The sequence below is a fragment of the Vanellus vanellus genome, assembly GCF_965231255.1.
Source record: "Vanellus vanellus genome assembly, chromosome: 7".
Taxonomy (NCBI): domain Eukaryota; kingdom Metazoa; phylum Chordata; class Aves; order Charadriiformes; family Charadriidae; genus Vanellus; species Vanellus vanellus.
In genome coordinates this window covers 40486672-40507284 of record NC_138912.1, presented here as the reverse complement: position 1 = coordinate 40507284, position 20613 = coordinate 40486672, and the positions used below count along the sequence as shown (strand labels likewise).

The 20613-nt window shown below is 43.3% G+C and overlaps 2 protein-coding genes across 2 annotated transcripts in view; both read left to right on the top strand.

The window, feature by feature from the left end:
- Window positions 1–11195, top strand: part of LOC309674206 (cGMP-dependent protein kinase 1-like) — a gene marked incomplete at its 3' end in the record, with an annotated part of 365086 nt that extends 353891 nt beyond the window's left edge. The window contains exons 6-7 of the mRNA XM_082486189.1: window positions 6679–6756; window positions 11097–11195. Coding sequence (XP_082342315.1) covers window positions 6679–6756; window positions 11097–11195 — 177 coding nt within the window. The remainder of the gene's footprint in view (window positions 1–6678; window positions 6757–11096) is intronic.
- The window catches only part of LOC309674205 (cGMP-dependent protein kinase 1), a 122827-nt gene continuing 113373 nt past the window's right edge, over window positions 11160–20613 (top strand). Inside the window, exon 1 of the mRNA XM_082486188.1 lies at window positions 11160–11191. The gene's annotated coding sequence lies outside the window, so the exon portion shown is untranslated. The remainder of the gene's footprint in view (window positions 11192–20613) is intronic.

The window sequence follows — 20613 nt, the reverse complement described above, 5'->3', positions numbered from 1 at the left end:
TGTTTTAGAGCATAATCTGACTCGATCGTGGGATGTCGCACGTCTCTGCTAGTTCTTCTGTGGGGTACATCAGGGAGGCTCAATCAGTGGCTTACCCTATCAAACCCACTGAGAAAACATTTTTTTCCCCCCTTGGCGCTAGGAATTTTTCTTAGCTTTAAGTAAAATTGGCAACAGAAGGAAAGAAGGGGGGGAAAAAGAGATTATCGAAGTTGCTGTTACTGGGCAAACTGAGGATCTCCAGGAAGGAGGCACTTGTGCTGATGAGCCAAGAGCTTCCAGGACTTGTGTTAATTTAGGTTGGAAAAAGATATTTTGTGAAAGATTCAAGCTGCTGAGGTTGATTTTAACCTAAACATGGGAAGGCCATTTAGACGTAGAGTAGCACATGCATTGGGTTAATATCTGCCTCTGATGTTGCATAGAAACTGGCCTTGTTTAGGGTTTGGTTTGGGTTTTTTTAAACAACTTGATTTCAATTTTATCTTTTTTCCAAAGGGGAAACGATAGTCTGGAGTGATGGTAACAGTTAATACAGAGCTCTGACTGATACCTAGATTTCAGTATGTTTGATGTACATTGGATATTCGCTATATTTACATCTAGCTTGGACGTGCCAAACGACTTTCGTTTATACTTGTGTAATATTTTTTGAAGAAATCTGATTTCTGGTGTTTTACTCCAGTAGTATAGATTTAGTATGTTTTTCCACTTTCAACTGTATTCTAGACACGCTTTAGCTTTCACCCTAAGTATTAAACCTGAAGTAGTTGAAGATGATGGTAACGCCGATGGGAATGGAGAGCTTAAGGACTGGGAACAAGATGCAACATTCACTACTTGATCCTAGTTCAGATGTTGAAGTTCTTGCGCTTCCTAAAAATCAAGATAAATGCAAGTCTGCTATTCTCTCTGCATTGTCCGAATTAAATCAAGGTGTTGGTTTCTATGGGAGGGGGGAGGCATTTATCAATCCATAGTGATCTAAGTTGATATATTTAACTTCACGTTTGAAAGCAGCTGAGAGATCGTGTGGGTCTCCTGTGCTTTGGGAGAAATACTATCTTTTCTGGGGATCTACCAGGCCGGCCACGCAGGGAAGCAGAGCCAGCGAGCCGTTCTTTTTAGGAGACCATATACCGTAAGCAGCTTGTTTTGAAGATCTGGGGTTGGAGGCAGGTCGGAAATGAGATCTGACAGCATCTCCCCATTGCTGCTTCCTGAAATGGGGCTGCACCACGAGCACAGAGCAGTCATTGGTGACACTGGGATGGCTCTTGGCTTGTCGATGGCCAACAAGATGGACTAGCCAGAAACTTTCAGGTTAGTTTGACAGGTCTAGCCTAGTATTTTTAAATTGCTGTTGAGTCCTATTCAGATAAAAAACCATGTATTGACCCCCTAATCCATCAAAAATGCTATTTATGCCTGTCTTCTCCAGCCTTCCTAATGTCGCGTGGTCTTAAGAGATATAGAAGCATGAAGAGAAAGAGTTGCCCAGATGGACTGTAGCTCCCACCAGTGAGATCTGGCCCTTTCCAGTGTTGTTTAGTGGAACTCAACGGCCCCTTTAAGTTCTTGGTGAGAAAATGAGGGTTCTAACGGAGAACAGATGATCACACAGGTCCCCTCATTGCAGAGGTTTTCTAGTATGCTGTATTAGCTTGTCACAAACCAGTTGGGGGGGGGGGAGAGAAAAAAAAAAGAAGTTCTAGAAAAATAAAGGTTGAGGGGTCAGAGGATGGACTGGTCGGAGGGGCTGGAAATGCTCCGTTGACACTGTGCTGCCTTACGGCAGTTTGAGACACCCTCCGGGGACTTTGAAATGCTAATTGGGCTGGTTCTCTAATGTCATTTTTTTTTTATTTTCCCTCCTCCTGTTGGGTTTGCTTCGGGGGTGATGAAGTAAATTTAAGGGAAATTTGGGCTTCTGTAATGCGTACATAACTTTCTCCTGCTGATACATATTTTGGGTTTGTTTGCTATTAAAACATTTTGGTTAAGGACCTGTTCTTCTTTCCCTGAGAAAGCTAATTAGAGCTTTCTCTTCTGTGGTGTTTTTTTTTTTTTCTGCCTGACACATTCTTTCTGTAAATATAATGCCGTGCCTTTGAGTTCAGAGTTGAGCTCCACTGGAAAGACTCAGAACCTTTATTTTAGAAGTATTTAAACACTTATAGGAATTAAACCATGTGGGGGGCACGCACTGAAATCAAAGCCATGAATATTAACGGAAGAATTAAAACTTTCTTTTTAAGAAACCTTCCATCTTTAATTTCGGATGTGTTGCACGTGCCGAAAAAAAAACAACCAAAGACTTTTTTTTAATCACTTATTTTTATTTTATCACTTATTTTCTTAGGAAGAAACTTATCAATGGAGCACTCAACTATGCTCTGATAAACACGTGAGGGTTTGGGTCGCAAGCTTGGCTTCCACGCTGCTTTCCGGTGGACATCCCTGCCTTGCTAAGGATGCAACCCCTTACTGGTTTAGACTGGGAAGATTTTTGATAAGGAGGAGGTGGTCTTGCCTTGCTGGTTTGGACTAGGAAAATGTTTTATTATATAGGAAAATGGGGTATTAAGAGGCTGGGGGGGGTCATTCAAGAGGTGATAAAGCAGCTCCGGCTCCGTAGAGAGATACCTTAAGGGCTCAGTGTTACTTTATAAAACAACAGTCTGGTTAGCATGACAAATGCTCTAAATTTTGTATCATTTATAATTCATTGAAGCTCAGCCTTTATTCCTATTTGCCAAAGCTTATAAAATATACATTTGCAGCTTGCTGGTATATGAGTGTTCCCAGCCGTAATTTTTCGGCTTTATCATCGCTGTTTTCTCGAGCGCTGACTCTCTCTGACTTTGATGCCAAACTGGGACCTCGACGCCTTAGCTTATAACCTTCTTTTTTCTCTTCCCCTGCACACACGAGCCCCTCGTAACTATTAACTTTGCCGCCCGGTTATCTCGACCTTGGCAGGTTGTACAGCTGTATTTTTGCAGCCTACGTTTCCATGAAGGTTTTCTCAGTTCCCTTTTTATGCTGGATTTCAGCTCCGGTTTTCTGCTGGAGAAATGAAAAAGTAAAAGAATAGTTAATGTAGTCTGGTCAACTCTTCCAGGAATTAATTTCTGTGGTTTGCTTTAATTTTTGTTGTGGCCTGGAGGAGCTATGTCTTAAGAAGTATGCTCAAAAACCTGAGAGGTGCTTACGTTTCAGTGAAATCTATCTGAGGTGTTCAATTAGTTTTCAGCATTGAACTTTGGTATTGCCTCTGAAAATACAGCATTCTGTCCAGAGTCCTTTTCTCTTGGGAGAAAAGTCTAAAACCAAAAAAAAAATTCCAAGTTCTAAGCCCAAATCTGGAGTATTACACTAGTTGCGTATTTTTTTATTATTATTTATTTGTTGACTGCAAAGGGGGGGATAGAAATATTTATTACCCATTTTAAAGGCATTCTGGAAATTCCTTCACCAGTTACGTACAGGGCTTGGAAGCTAGAATTTAAGAATATGCTAATAAATTGTTCTCTCCATGAGAAGGATCCCCTTCAACAGAGTGTGGCTTCCAACAGCTTACTAGAGCTCGGCCATTGAATTTAATCGTGCAAATGCAAGTCCAGAAGAAGCGGTGGGGTCAGTCTAAAGCTGGTAAAGACACACTGAACCCACTTGCTTTACTGCTTTTCTTTTTTGCGATTTTAATTTGTATATTATTCCTTTGCATGTGCCACCACACCATTGTAAAGCTGTAGGAATTGTTGATTTTCCCCAGGCTGGTCTTGGACTGGTTTTCTCCGGGTGAAATGGAGCTTGTGTTCCTCAAATATGAATCAGCTATGCCATGAATATGGGCACCATTTCCCAAAGCGATTCTTCGGTGACTTTGTATAATGGTACCGTGCGTACCTGAGAACATATTGCGACCTTCTACGTGGCCAGCTAAAAGCGAGAGGCTTGTAATTATTTTTATTTGCGTGTGTCATAAGTGAGCACTTAACGCACTTTGCCTGCTTTGCACAGTGCTTTCAGTCTAAATGGACAGAAATAATTTGGTTAGAAGGGCAAATCACACGGATGAGTTGATTTGTGTTAGAAGAGGAGGATTTAAGAGGAAGAGTGTTGTTGGAAGATGGGGAAGGACAAGTTGATTCAAGCAAGAAGAATTGCGGTAAGGCCAGGTGGAATTAGCTGTGAAAGAAATGGGCTGAAATACATAAAGATGAAGATGCGGACCACAGGAAAGGCATGGAGAGAGGTGTCAAGTAGGAGGAGGTCAAGCGAAATGAAAGCTCAGTGCAGCTGGGCACACAAGGAAGGACTAGAGGAATATGATTTGAATGTTGGAAGAAGGACTTGCAGTATTTTGAATGAGACTAGAGCCCAGAAAAAAACCCAATACAGTAGGGAAGAGATGCTAAAATAGGAGGCAGCTTCAGATCCTTCAAAACTCGGATTTCTTCTCCTTCCATTCCTTGTGTGGAAGCCTGGGTGGGAAGGTTGGAAGGACTCATGGGTGGGAATGGTTGGGAGGGCTCATGGGTGGGCATTGGATATGGCAGCAGGACTGTGAGTCTCAGTGCTAAGCAGTTGGTCCAGTTGTAACTGGTGACTAAGACCAAGAAATGGCCTTTTAGGAAGAAGGTTTTGTCATGTTGAATGTGTTATTTGGCCAGAAGTTGAGAGTCAGTTGTAAGGCACTATCAACTCAAAATTGCACAGAAGTCATGCAAGCAATAGCAGTTTAAGATGTCTAACGAATATGGGTTGCCCGTACTAAAATTGGAAACTTTTTGACCAGTATTTTCAATCATTAGATTTTTGGGAGCCTACAAGATTCCACTTGAAGAGGGTATGATCCCAACGCCTTATAAAATCAGACCCTTTCAAGTAGTCTCAACCTGGATGCTCAAAAATGCAAATCCTCAAAATCTGCTACCCAGAAACACCCCATGTAGGAAGCAAAACGCTGCGAGTTTGTGTCCATGGTCTGCTTCAGGCTTTTTTCCCTCTTTCCACTCCTGCCTGTGGAAATAGGAAAAAAGCTGTGGGTTTTAGATCTATCAGAGCCCATTCAGGATCAGGGCGACCCACAAGTTAAGCCTTCCCGACCCACCTTCTCTGGTCCCTTTTCTGAAGACTGACATGATAGTATCTGGTATTTGTGATTCTGACAGAGAACTTTTCTTTTTTAAAAAAATTTAATTTTTATTCTAGAGAGTCTGAAGAATATTAATTACTAACATACTGTTTTAAAATTCTGATTTTATTTACGCTGGTTCTTTTTTTCAGGATGGTGTAAGCACTCACAGCCTAACTATATGTATTTTAAAGAACTGACCTGATGAATTCCTTGTTATAGTTCACTTAGTTATTTTTTTCCTTTTCCTCGGACAGTTACTTTTCATTAATATCCCCATACGCCCAGTGCTCCCAAACCAAGGATTTTTTTCTCAGATGTGGCAGATACATTTACTTACATGAGCTTTTACCGATTTATTTTCCTGTTGGAGTCTGTTAGCAGTCTGTAAGTGGCACCAAAAAGCCTGAGTGTAAAGATAAACAAATAAACGCGGGACAATAAAATACTCTTGGAAGAAAACATCTCGAGCTTATCCAAATTCTAGGATTCTGATTAATTCCTCTGTCTTAGCTCAAATCCATACTTGCTGTTGTTTATACATACTTTGGGATTAAAAGATCTGGTGGGTTTTTCTCCTGGGGCTTTGTGCTTGAGCGTAGCGTCAAACGATGCCAGAGCGCCGGGGCGGTTTTGGGGAGGTTTTGTCACAAATCGGGGCTGGGGCATGGCAGATGTGATGCCTGCGGGCACATCTGAGCTCTCCACGGGGGCTCGATTAAAAGAAAAACCAACCCAGCAGTCGTTCGACCCGGTAGGAGATGTAGGTGAAAGTGTCGGGTGGGAAGCTCTTGGCGTTCCCCCGCCCGTGGTTGCTGTTGAACTGATTGATGTTTGTGGAATTTGCGGGGGGTAGAGCATCTCTGAAGAAAATGCCGAGGTTTGGGGGGACTAAATATGAACGTAGTCTTTGTTTAGGACATACCAGCTTATATTTTTTTGATGTCTAAATGCACATTGATTTTGGTGGGGTGCTACAAGGGATGAAGCTATCCTATTAAGTTTAGATGATAAGCTGTGACATAAATTTAGCGAGGAACGTGCCACAAAACAAGGCAAAAAAAAGGACAGATTAAACTGCTATAATAACAGGAGAAGAGCAAAAATTATTTGTTGACTCAATCCCTTGCTAGCAAAGCTGTAAAATTACCAAAACCAACAAAAAAAAAAAAATGGAAAAGAACTATTTTCACGACAGACATATTATTGCAGTTTACTTCATGTACCATATTCTCTGTTGAAAATTCCTCTGTCTGGTTTAGTTAGTATAAATGGATTTAGGCCATGAGGATAATTCATCTGGGCAAAAACTGGCAGTAGCACAGTAAGAAGAAAAATGGGCAAGCCATAAGCGATTTCATTTTAATTATTATATTTCTTGACACAGGACAATTTTTAAATCACGGCCAATGTCAGGCTGGGATAAAATTGGTCCAGGGTTACGTTATCTTGCAAAGCTGCCAACCTGTCCGCTGAATAACAGTCTCCGATTCTGTTTGTTCATCTTAATTTTCTTTTATTTTATTTTTTTACAGACACATTATGAAAGCGGCGAGTATATTATACGACAAGGTGCTCGAGGGGACACGTTCTTTATAATCAGCAAAGGAAAGGTAAGTCGACACCCTTTGCAGGCGAGTGGGACGATGGTGATGGTGGTGATACGCTCTCGAAATTCAGTGCCAGCCAGCGCTTTCTCTCTCCCTTCCCCGAGGCACAAATGTTGCAACACTTGACATTTAATTAAACTTCTTGGCAGTGTATCAGTAGGGAAGAGTGGCCTGAAGGGGAAAAAAAATAGATCTCGTGCTGTTTTACACATGTGCTCACAGTGAACACTTTGGGGTTGAAATCTCTCAGTAAATGACCAAAAAGCTCAATTTATTTCTTTTTTTTTTTTTAACCGTATACCCAACAATGCTCAACATTTTCTTTGCTAAGTACCCCTCTTACATGGCTGACTTCCAGGCTTCGTTCCCATGGCTATCAGTTCTCAGCTTCTCCAAATTAAATAATAGGAAGCCAGCAAAGTCTGAGCTTTCTCCTTGGGGAAGAAAAAAGGTCTAAGTTTTTGTTCCACTGCTCACAGGGAAAATATGCTTTTAGACCTCTTTTTTTTTTCCCCCATAAAACACTGATGGGATTTTATAGATAGCGGTTTTTTCCTTCCATTCAACTTTATTTTTTTTGCTGGCCTAATACTATTACGCTTGAGAAACATTTGGCTTCTTTCCACGTAGCAGGATGGAGGTCTTCAAGGGAGTACACAGTGATTTCCCACTGCAGATGAGACGTGGTGCACTGAAAGTAAATACAAATGGATAAATATGCTTGGAAGTGGGCCAATCCCAGCCTCCCGGTTCATGGATCTGATGATGTCTGCAGCAAGGCACATATTAATGTTGGCCTGGTGTAACTGAGGGTAGCAGAAACCCCATGGCATCCGTAGAGGAAGCGTGTGGGTGTTGTACCGCACTGTTGGGTTGTTTCCCGAGGCAGCTGTCAGCTCTCGGGTGCTAAAACTAGATATTCACCCTCGTCTTCCACTCTCTGTCTCTGGGAGCTAGTCTTCATCAGAAGGAAAAAATGTTTTTTTGGGGGATGAGTTAGATAATCATGGAGAAATATCCGAAATTAAGATAATCACGGACTGCAGAAAGCCAAGTGTGATGGTATTCCTTTCACACTATTCCCTTCACTTCATCTATTCCCTTTTGTTTCCCTCTACTCGGAAGTAATATTTCCTCTTCTCCCAGAATAAGGACAACCATGATGCACTCTTCAAGTCCTTTTTTTTTTTTTTGCCCTTTTTTTGTCTTTAATAGGTAACAATAATGGGAGGGTGCGCCTCTCTTCCCCATTGAGTGTTTGAAGCCCTCCTTGCCATGTTGGCCAGCTTGCTGGCAATGATGCTTTTGCCCCACTTGGTTAGGTAGATCCTGTCCCTTCCTAGCAGTCCTCGATCTCCAAAGAAAGGCCTTTGGTTGGCAAAACCAACTGCCTGTTGTTGATACCAGCTGAGCAACCAGTTGTTGACCTGCACCTCCTCAAGTCCTTAAACGTCAACTGCAGGAAGGAGGAGAAAAAACACCTATCGCTCCAGAGCCCTTTGGTCCTGCTTGAGGTGCTCCTTGGCTTTATCCCTGGCCTTTGCTATTTTATCTTACTGTGATAAGGGCCAGAAAAAGGGAGCTAAAGTAAAGCAATGCACATGGGCTTGCTGAGAAATTCCCAGACTCTCAGCTGGGTCCTGATGGCTTGACAGAAATTCCCACAGGGACAGCTGAATTACACCCAGTTTTCTCTTCCAAGCTTTGCGAAAGATATGTCAGTGACTGATAGAAGGTGGACGGAGTTGGAGAGTGTTTAATTTTAATGCCTGTATTGGGACATATGAGCTACACGGGGGATGTAAGAGCTAACCTACGCTAAGGATGCAGCCCAGGATAGGAGGAATAGGGCCTTGGCAGTGAAAAGTGGAAGAAATAGCAGTGAAATACAGAATTAACAAATTAACATGCGTGCTGCCTGGGACTTGCTGAAGCAGGGGCATGTAATGTCCCGTGTCCCATGCTAAAACCCGACCCAGGTAGCTTAATAAGCCAGAAGAATTGCTGGCTGCAGCTCCTGTACCTGGGACCTCACACGTACTTTCTGCATTCAGCAGCATCACGTGAGTATTAGAGTATTATGAGTGAGAGCTCCTTATCAAAACTCTGCCCTGCTTTTTATATCAGAGAGTCTGCAGTGACAGTCAAGTGAACAGATTTTTCTTTTTTACATTTCTGAGCCCAGCACTTCTCTCAGAAATGTTTAGAAATACTTCTCCTCCGTTTTCTTTCAGCCCATGCTCCATGCGTAGTTCTTTTAGGAGCAAAACTCTTTTCCCCTTTTTCTCCATCAACTCCATCTGCCGCACTTGGTCCCGCTCCTGAGCTTGTTTAGTTTATTTATTTCCGCATGTTTCCTTGAGTCCACCTGAATAGAAATCAAAAGCGTGTTCAAACCGCCCCGCGTGCAGAAATTTGGTGAATAATACGTCAGATGAAAACAACTCGGTCCCTTCTGCTTGCTGAATGTTGCTGCTCCATGCCAGCTCTGTGCCTTGCCTTTACCCGGAGACGGCAGGTGCCGTGCTGTGCCATTGTACACCTTTTTCCCTTTAAAAGCCATGGCATAGCACCAATCTAATGCTGGATTGTCCGAGTTCTTCATTGGTGCCGTGGCTATTCACATGGCTCATCGCTTTGAACCACGTAGAAATCGCAGTCCCGTGATCCCTCAGCACTCATTGCTTAAGGATCAGCAGAGCTCACGGAGAAAGAGCTTAAATCTGCATTAAAGTTCCCTTTCTTGGTCCAAATATATTTTTTTTCATCAGCTACAAATCTTCCTGGCTCATCCATTACGTGTTCCCTACCCTCATCTGATCTTCGATGAGTCACTGCAGATGTTAAATGTAGCGTGATGTAGACAGAGCGCTCATTAATGACTCAAACCCACTGGTTCTACCATCTGTAAAAAGAGATGGGAGAAAGCACGGGCCACCATTGTAAATTTAATAGAGAAATTAAACTGGAATGTCTCTAAATCCAAAAGGATGTGTCTGATGTCCCAGATTTTGGCTTTGTGAATTTGCATATACAAAAAAGCTCTGACTAAAGCTGAACAGCCTGTAAAGGAGAAGCAGATGAGAGATTTTCCCATGTATGCGAGGTACCTCCAGAGAGTTGCTCATCCCAGTTAAAGTTTGGACAGCTCAGGCTTTGGAAATGCCTGTCCCTCTCCACTGACCACAGACAGAGTCTGGACAACTAGATTTATAGATGGTTAACGTTGGGGAGGTGATGCCCACCATGCGCTGATAGCAGGGGGTTGCATTTCACCTGCCTTCTCATACCGTAAGAGGTATGAGTTACCTTTGATAACAGCTGAAAAGAAAGAAGTATTTCTCATAGAGGGCCGTTACATCAAGAACATTCGTCTTTTGTGGAGCCCTTTGCATCCTCAGTATGTCATGCCACCCTCAGCACCCTGCCAGGATGTCAGGGGCTTCGTCCTTACATGGCAGCTGGGATTTATATCCCGCACTGGCACGGGAAACCAGAGCCAAGAACGTTCAGATGATCACTTACTGTTTTTCTGCTGAAATCATGTCAGAAAATAAAAAGGATCCCCCAGTGATAGGAAACCATCACTCATGGTTGTGAAGTCGTCTCCTCGTTGTTGCAGTGCCAGCTTCTTCACCTTAAGCTTGGGGAGGTCGTACTACCCATGGTGTTACCGTGAGTAGAAAGGCTGCTTTCCGTCAGCAGTAATTGCTTTTCTCTTTCACTGCAAAAATAAAATATAAGATGGTATTTTCCTTTAAACCTCAGCAAAAATACTTCCTTTTTGATCCAGCTAGAGCTATCCCCTCCCTGAATTTGAGAGATAGTAAAAAGGAGAGGAGGCATCTTTCATCCTGTAACACTCCAAACTGTTTCATTTCAATTACGTCTAAATGTAGATTATTTTTGCTATTCCTTTCCCTTAAGTGAAGGGAAGAAATCATGCGGAACAAAGCTAACAGAAGCCTGTGCCATGTGTCTGTCTGATACACAGAAAATATTTGGAACCTATTTCTGCTGCTGACTCCATACGGGCAATGACTGTGCTTGTGCAGCCAACTCCATGTTTAGAGTTAAAACCTCCAAAAAAACCACAAGTATTGCATTTTTGCAAGATTAGTAGGTACCTTAGTGGAAAATAACTGCTCGTTTTCTCGGATGGTTGGTTGGTGATGCTGAGGGAAGAGTGCGGGACTGTGGGGAATTACACGGTTCCCACAGGAGATAGGGGCCAGAGCTTTTTCTGAGAGATCTGGGAGATGACAAATCCTTCTCTGAACAAACAGGTTTTATTTGTTAATTAAAAGTTTTCTAAATGCCGGGGGGTTTTGGCTTTTCAACAGGTGAATGTTACTCGGGAAGACTCCCCCAGTGAAGATCCAGTCTTTCTCCGTACTCTAGGGAAGGGAGATTGGTTTGGAGAGAAAGCCCTTCAAGGGTAAGTGCTCCTTATGATGTAGCGCTTACATTGAGATAATTTTTCAAGGACTTTTGCAGCCTTTGGAGGGCACTTGTCATTTTGAAGGAGACTGGGAGTGGTTTATGTTTTTGGAGTCGAGCATTGTCACTTGGTGATGCGTGATGCGAAGAGGCTGCACCTTAATGGGGAAATAAGGTTTGTTCTGCAGCTGAGTGGCCAAATGTAGATCTTCCCGTGCTTGTAGACATCAGAAAATAGTTTATCTTCACACCGTCTTCCCTTTCCGTGCATTTGAAGGTCAAAATGTTTTGACCTTTTACAACTGGAGTATTTTTCATGAGAGCCTGATCGTGGTCTTCTTGATGGGGCTGAAGGCAAGGCAGCGGTGGTGGTTTTTAAATTGTTTTATTGTGTATATATGATTTTAGTGGAGGTGAGTATTGTATGTGAATGACCTGTTTTATATAAACATTTTCCTTTGTGGATGAACTAAAAGAAGAGACACTGTAATCCATATTCAACAGGTGATTATTATAAAAATATGCTTTATTTCCGTAGGGAGGAATAAGAATAGAAATAGTAAAATGTGTTTTAGGCAGGAATTTGGGGCACCCATTCATTTTAATGAACAAACAGTTGTCCCATCATGAGTATTCATCTGTGCATAAGAGCTATTGGGTTTCTCTTTGATGCTGTGATAATACATTCAATACTTCCTAAATCAGCCGCCTTCCAAAAAGAAGGAAGCAGAACATTTGAAGGCCAAATTTCGTGTCGCTTCTTGGCAGCCAGGGAGATACAGCACAAAACTCGAGTCTTGCCCCTGCAAATCTATACCTTAATTATAAAATAATATGGCTATTAAATAAATGTCCTTATTTCGGTTATTTTTTAATATGAAGATGGAGATGAACTGTAATTTTAAATTCTAATTTTAAATTTCCCCCAAAAAACCCATAAGGTAAAAACACGTTTTTCTTTATTTGTTAAGAGCCTCACAGAAACTTGACTCTTAGAGCTGGTATGTTTTTAAAACAGCACCAAATATATCGTGGCATCTACTTTAATAGTGAGAGCAGGCAACAGTGTGCCAAACAAAAGCATCTTTTGAAGAAGACCCAATCTGGGAAATAAAAGGGATTTCCTACCTTGCATCCCTTAAACACTTCCAGTGAGGCGCAGCACCACCACGATGAGAATTTCTCTGCATTTCAAATACAGTATTTTGGCTAACTGGCTCAGACTGAGATTAGTTAATTTACAATAAATACTTGTCTGCATATATTTAAATATTCAACACATAATAACTTTGATCTTCTGAAACTAAATAGAAGCTTAATAACTGAGCGTGTGTTCTCAATGTGCGAGGAAAGCATAATGCTGACGTATTTTTTTGCTAGGGCGATGGCATACCTGAAGTACCATACCTCCAGATTGCTAATAAGCTCAGTAGTTCTGTAGCTGGATTTAAATGGAATAGTGTGAAAGTATTGTAAAGTAAAGCGCCCAGCAGCTCCATAAATTGCGAATAAGTGAGTATCTTACAGGACTCTGTAGGAACTTTGAGGACTACAAAGGTGTTGTGAGGCTATGTAGGCCCAACTCGAACTCAGTCTGGCTTCTGCTCTTAAGGACAATAAAAGGTGTTTTTATAAATGCATTAGCAATAATAAGAGGACTAAGAATAATCTCCATCCTTTATTAGACAGGGGTGGAAACATAGTGACCAAGGATGAGGAAAAGGCTGAGGTACTTAACACCTTCTTTGCCTCAGTCTTTAGTAGTAGGACCAGTTGTTCCCTGAGTACCCAGCCCCCTGAGCTAGAACATAGGGGTGGGGAGCAGAATGAAGCCCCCATAATCCACAGGGAAACGCTGAGGGACCTGCTAGAGCACTTAGACACACACAAGTCTATGGGGCTGGAATATCCACCCCGGGGTGCTGAGGGAGCTGGCGGAGGTGTTCACCAAGCCACTTTTCATCATTTCTCAGCAGTGCTGGCTAACCGGGGAGGTCCCAGTTGACTGGAGCTTGGCAAATGTGATGACCATGTACAAGAAGGACCGTAAGGTGAATCTGGGGAACTACAGGCCTGTCAGTCTGACCTCGGTGCCTGGGAAGGTTATGGAGCAGATTACCTTGAGTGCCGTTACACGGCACATGCAGGACAACCAGGCAATCGGGTCCAGTCAGCGTGGGTTCATGAAAGGCGAGTCGTGCTTGACAAACCTGATCTCCTTCTGTGACAGGGTGACCCGCTTAGTGAATGAGGGAGAGGCTGTGGATGTTTTTTACCTGGACTTTAGCAAAGCTTTCGACACGGTTTCCCACAGCATTCTCCTGGAAAAACTGGCTGCTTATGGCTTGCGTGGGTATATTCCTAGCTGGGAAAAATCTGGCTGGATGGCCGGGCCCAAAGCGTTGTGGTGAATGGAATTAACACCAGTTGGGGGCCGGTCACAAGTGGTGTTCCCCAGGGCTCGGTGCTGGGGCTGGTTCTCTTTAATATCTTTATCAATGATCTGGACGAGGGGATCAAGTGCACCCTCAGCGTGTTTGCAGAGTTAGGAGGGCATGTTGATCTGCTTGAGGGTGGGATGTCCCTACAGAGGGATCCGGACAGACTGGACCGATGGGCCAAGGCCAATGGTATGAGGTTCAACAAAGCCAAGTGGTGGGTCCTGCACTTGGGTCACAACAACCCCATGCAGCGCTACAGGATTGGGGTGGAGTGGCTGGAAAGCTGCCCGGCAGAAAAGGACCTGGGGCTGCTGGTCAACAGCTGGCTGAATATAAGCCAGTGGTGTGGCCAAGAAGGCCAACGGCATCCTAGCCTGTATCAGGAATAGTGTGGCCAGCAGGACTGGAGCAGTGATCATCCCCCTGTACTCAGCACTGGTGAGGCCCCACCTCAAGTACTGCGTTCAGTTCTGGGCCCTCACTACAGGAGGGACATTGAGGTGCTGGAACGTGTCCAGAGAAGGACAACAAAGCTGGTGAGGGGTCTGGACCAAAAATCTTATGAAGAGCAGCTGACAGAACTGGGGTTGTTCAGCCTGGAGAAAATGAGGCAGAGGGGAGACCTTATTGCTCTCTACAACTACCTGAAAGGAGGTTGTAGGGAGGCGGGGGTTGGTCTCTTCTCCCAAGTGATAGGACAAGAGGAAACGTCCTCAAGTTGCGCCAGGGGAGGTTTAGGATGGATATTAGGAAGAATTTCTTCATCAAACAGGTTATCAAACAGGTTAGCATTGGAAGAGGCTGCCCAGGGCAGTGGTAGAGTTGCCATCCCTGGAGGTATTTAACAGATGGGTGGATGTAGTGCTGAGGGACATGGGTTAATGGTGAGTTTGGCAGTGTTAGGTTGATGGTTGGACTTGATGATCTTCAAGGCCCCTTCCAACCTAGACAATTCTATGATTCTATTCTATGATTCTAAGATATCACTCTTCAGCAACTTGGGAAACCTTTAAGATGTTTCTGCCACGTGTAGAATACAGTTAGGGCTGACAGCTCAAGATAAAGCCAAAGTTCTAGTTTATTTTCTTTACTTTGTCTTCTTTGACTAATTTTTCAAAACTTTACTGGGACTTGCTTCGCAATACTTAGTTACATGCTGTTAAATCATGTTGTGATTTTATATATGTAGGACGCAGTAACGACTAAAAGACATTTCTTCCTGACAACGTAAAATAATAGCTGCAGCATTCATTCAGTGGAGTGCTGCACAGCAGGAGGACAGGTAACAAATATCTTCTAGTTTCTCGCAGAAATATGTGTACTGACATAGAGATCAGGTGATGGTATACATTATTCCATTTTTCGCGCTGGCACCAGATGGCACGCATTATTTTGCAGTATCCCATTGCACGCCAGCAGGAACAAAACAAGCCGTGAAATGATCAGCTGCATCATCTCACAGTAATACTCAAGGCTCCCAACTGTTACGCTGTTCTCCTACCTTCCTGGCTAATTGGCGCCGAGATAGCAGATGTATAATTTACAGTATAGCAATACATAATTTACAGTGTACTCGCAATTGGTTATTTTTTTTTGGTGGCGTTTTCTTAATTAGAAAGAAAACATTTTATACGGCTATTTACAATAATTATTTCTATCAACAGGGAAATAACAATTCATTCAAGTAAGCAAAGGAAAATAACTCAATGCAACTTTGTGGCTCACGTACAAAAATTAGCTAATAATTGTGGTGTGCTGCCTTGATGGCATCACACAGCTGAATCCTTGCACAAGAGCATCTGTCTAGACCACACCGCATCCTCTTCCAGAGATGATGTTTTCGGAGTGGCCATCCGTCCATCTCATTAGATGGAAAACATCATTTAGTCTACAGTGGGCAGTCTTACGGAGAACGATGGGGGGAGAAACGAGGACAGAAAAGTAAATCTTTAGGAATATAAGAGAAGGCTCTTTCTCCTTCAGAAATTGTTTCCCCCAGGCCAGCCCAAAGAGGAACACTTTGAGCCATTGCCTCTTTACCGTCACATTATGTATGACGTTATGTATTGCATTTAGATGGAGCTGTCGTTTCAGGGTTTCACCTGGTTTGGGGATCCGGGAGGAGCTCCAGCCTGCAGGGCAAAAAAGCAGTGGCACATGGCAGAGGACTGACGTTTTGGAGAGGTGGCGATGGAGCCCACCTTGGTGAGCCGGAGAGGGGTTCTGAAAGAAATATTCATTGTTTGGTTCATAACGCTTTGACAAAATGGCCAACTCTTGAGGTCCAATAACTGAGATTTTCTGGCGAGTGCGTTGGCCGTTGGCTTGTAAAAGAAGGGATCCCTGAATGCTTGGCAGCCTCAAGTCTCAAGGGTAGCGGCACGAGAGGAAGAATTTGGGAGAGCAGCCCAGGTTGAAGCTGAGATGGGGCTTGCCCTGGCCTCCACAATGTAGGTGTATCTATTTTATGTACTGATATAAATGCTGGGAGGGCATTGTACTGAAAAAAGTAATGGAAATATGGATGCCAGGCAAAGATCTTTTAGCAAACATGAAAACGGCAGCTTGTTTTAAGGCTGTTTTACTGTATTTCTAGGCTGTTGTCTTTGAGAGGAGCCTTTTTAATGCCGTGACCAGCAGAAGTAGCTACTTCACTGTGGTGGGGGTGGACACTGGCGAGGCAAAACAGAGTGATGGAAACGCAGTTTTATTTTGAAAGCAGCTTAGTTTGCTCATTTGTCCGTGTGAGCCATCTTTGAAAAGAATGAAATTATTTGGGTTTCACTTGGAGTTTATCATGTTGAGTTGTATTGCTTTATAAATCCGCATGGGTGTGCGTTTGTGATGTAATTAAGCCAATGTGAAACACGTATTCACTTGACTGCGAGCAAAACCGTAGCAGGGTGACAGCCAGTTTGAGGAGACGAGAATGTCTCGGCGACCAATGCAAATGATTTTAGGGCACAGCGTATGGAAAAGGTGTGGGAACTTGGGAAGCCTTCCTGCCTCTGGTGTCATGGTGGGTCGGTTCACAGATGGGGACCACTGGAGGAAGCTTCTGCTTGGCACAGAGAACCCCAGCCAAGGGGTGTCCCTCCTCCCTTCGTCCTTCTCATTTGTAAAGAATAAAATACAGATTATTATTTTCTTATTGTTCATTATTATGTTTTCAAAATGTGTTTGCGGTGCATAGGGTGAAGAAGAAATTGTGGTCTTTGGGTTGTGCAGGAGGTACTCAGCTGAGGTGACAATTATAGTGATATTTGAGCTACAGTAGCAGATTTATATATAAATTTTTCGGTACCTTCACGATGATTTGAAAATGAGTATGGTAGTACCTGTCTCTCCTGGGACATAACAGCTTCTTCCTTTCAAGAGAATTTGTGCTGTTTCCTATTTATGTCTCCACCTCTGGAGGCTCCTGTGTAGTTACAGAAACCATCTCTCCTCTTAATTCCCCAAAATCCCTGGGGTGTGTTTTGTGCGCGGATAATTTGCAGGAACAGTCAAACAAAATATATATATATATGGGTAGGAGTATCAAAAGACAGTTTCCTTGCTGACCTTCCGAAAACCTTATACTGTATTTCCCACTTAAAATAGTGTGAATTGCAGTGATTGAAGTTGTCCTCAGGCACCAGAAAGAAGCAGTAATGCGCGGGGAAATGCCAGTGCCTCTTTAAATCAGAATAGCAGCTGACAGTGTCGGAGCTTTATTTATTCATAACTTAATGTGGGCATTGAATATAATCCTGAAAACTTTTTAAAAGGTCTGGTAGCTGATGGCTGAGATGAGAATGAGATGTCAATAGATAGGACATTAGACTATTGGCAGTGCTATAGACTTATTTCTTTTTCTAATATATGGTGGTTTTCTCTCGCTGCAGCTAGGATTATGAGTCAGACTCCAGAATTAATTGTTTTTATTAAATTTCTATAAATGCTGCAAGAGGTGCTGGGGTCATGCTCCTCTTCTCCCTGTTCTAATTCTGACATCCTCTCTGTCGAGTTGCAGTGATGCTACTGCTAAACTGACCTTTACATTAGTCCTTTTGCCAGATAAGAACCTAAAAATTCAGTTTTTCATTAAAAACTTAATTTTCAAAACCTGGAAACCTGTTTAAGTACCCCCACCTTGCTGCCCTGCTATCTTTCTTGCCTTTTCTATCTTACTTCTTACCTGTTTCATTTCTTTTTTCCCAGAAATTCTTTTCCGCTGTTGCTACCTAATAACGTTTGGAGGACTTCAGGGATTTATTTACTCAGTTTGAATACTGGAGGAATAAGACCGATTCTCAGCAGTTAGAAAACAGTTAACTCGGTAAATGGTAAAACAGATTTGTGTGCTGGCGTCTTCAAATATTTTCGGTTTTGCGAGACCCACGCACAGGGCCCTGGATACTTCACAGCTGCCTTGGCTGTCCTGGAAAGGGAAAGTGCAGGCTGGAGTGGCTTTTATTTAATGTTATTATAATTTATTTTATTATAATTTATTTTATTTTTGTAAATTGGACACAGTTGTGTCTAGAAAAGCTTTCTCAATGTCCTTGACTGAACTTCTCTGTGAACCCAAGTCTCATGTTTCATTTTCATCGGACACCTTCCTCACGATACCATTCTTCCACTAAAGTCTTACCATCTGTTGACCCATTAACTTAATTCTCTTGAATTTTCGTGGGAAAAGAGAATGGGATGGAGGATTGGAAATGCTTATTGCTGTACGACACAGAGCAGTAAAGATTTCCAAGGGGGTTGCGCAAGCGTATACATGGCAAACAGGAGTCTCATCTCAGAGTGGCATTATACGCTAGACATATATGTATATTAAAAAAATATAAAACTTAGTAAATATTGAAAAGTGTGTGTATACACATCCTATAGGATAATACAGTTTAATTTCTATTTTTCCAGGGGAAGTGCTAGTCCTTGTGTTGCAATCGGTGATCTTGGGAAAGAGGCGTCCAACCGCCAAAGAGTGTTGGGTGGGGGGTGTCTGGGCGCAGCCAGATTGCGGTGTAAGAAAGCAAATGGGAAAGGATGGGAAAATGGGCTGTGCCATCCTGGCTGGGAGATTTATGGGAAGTTCCCACCTCCAGCGATTTTTCTTGCTTGTTGCCTTGGCACGAAGCTGTCCCTTGCTTGCCTGTCATGCCAGGGCTCACGATGCGAAGAGATTCGTTATTCCCATTTCCATCCAGTTAGGAGGAAAAAAATAAAAAGAAAGAAAAAAAAAAAAAAACAGCCATAGGGTAGAAATTCAGTACAGGAAAATGTCGTTTTCCAAACAGGAGCTCCGTGGGGATGAAGGGGTATCCGTAGTGGGTGGTAGTCATCACAAAATCGAAACAGTGCCTCAACTGTTGATGCACAGGAAAGTGAGTTTCAAAACAACCAAAAAAGGCCCTTTTAAGCTTGGCTAATAGAAGGGAGCGAGCTGGGAAGCGCTTTTTGTCACCCCTGTTGCTAAATAACAGGGCCACCCTTTAAGTGCTGGGTATTTTGTAGCCCTTCTGCCTGGCACCTGCAGTACTGTGTGTGTAGCTCATGGAGCGTGCATGAGACACACAGCCTCCGAGGACCAGCTGGAAGTGACTTCATCCATTACATCAGATGCTTTTTCCATTTCTTGCAAGCATTTGGTGATCTTAAAAAGGTATTTCAGCCATTACAGCTGTGTTTCCCATCCTCTTTCCCTCCTCGGGTAGATCCGTGGCCATAAAGTCAGGCGAGACCTTGTGGGTGAGACCTGGGTTCCCAGGTGGGAACAGGAGGTGGTGGCTGATGGGTTTTGACTCAACGCCCCAAGACACAGGGAACACCAGAAGCTTTTAAAATATTTGAAAAAGCTGTTGGCAAAGCCCTGAAACAAAACCCTCCCGGGGGCTTTGGGGAGGGTAAGAGCTCAAAAGCCCGGACAGCTGGAAGCAAGAAGTGACACTGAGATGGTGTCACCATATGGTTCCCCGCGGGGTTGGCTTTCTTCCTGTAGTCATCTGGCCCCCACGCGGGTCAGGAGAGGTGGCCGGGCAGACCTTCATTCTGATTGATCTCCTAAGGGCACACCCTGGTGGTAATTAAACACTACTAAAATGTCTCCCTGTCCTGTCCAGGCTGGCTTCTGGTGTTTGGGTGCCCTGGTCTTAAAGTCCTTAGATAGGGCATCACTCTAGCACAGACAAAGCTATTTTATGATACTGTAAATTACGAAATCTTCATCAGGGCCTTTGCGATTTGTTTAATTACATTATTGCAAGCACATATTGATCGCTGATGGAGTTGCTTCACTTTCTCCAAGTACGCGTTCTTCACCCTTTATTTCTTCAGAAAACACAAGCCAATATTGCGTTGGCTTGCGCGGGAGCTTGCGGCGAGCGTCTTCAGCTGGTTGCCAGAAGCTCTTGATGCTCCGGGAAGTTCCCTCGCAGGGAAGAGGCTCCCAATTAAGGGACTTTAAAAAACCTTTTAAAATGTGCTGGCAGGTTCACCCCGCCGGTTGTTAGGCGTGCTCTAACTCCCAAATCCGTAGCTATGCCTTTGTCACCTAGCAAAAGTAGATCTGGGGTTTTTTGGAGCTGTGTTGACTTCAGCTACCCCATATACCAAGAAATGAGGGGGGAAAGGACCCGGGGAGACAGAGCAGGATGTGTCAGCTCTGACAGCATCCTGCCTGTGAGCACTGTGCGATGAGTAGCGAGATGAAGGTCACCTTGGGCTTTTCCAACAGGAATGAGTAGATATTATTGACTCTTCTTGTCTTAAATAAGAATACAGAATGGGTCACACCGGGTGAAACCAAAGGTCCATCTAGCCTGGTGTCCTCTCTTTTACAGCAACCAGAATCGATTGCTGAAGAATGTCCTGAACCAGAGCTGGCGGCTTTATAATTTATAGTCCTTGGTGGGTTGTCGATTTACTTTTCAGGCACGTGCAAGCGGTTTTAAAATCCACGACCTTCTGTGCCAATTAGTTCCACAGCCTA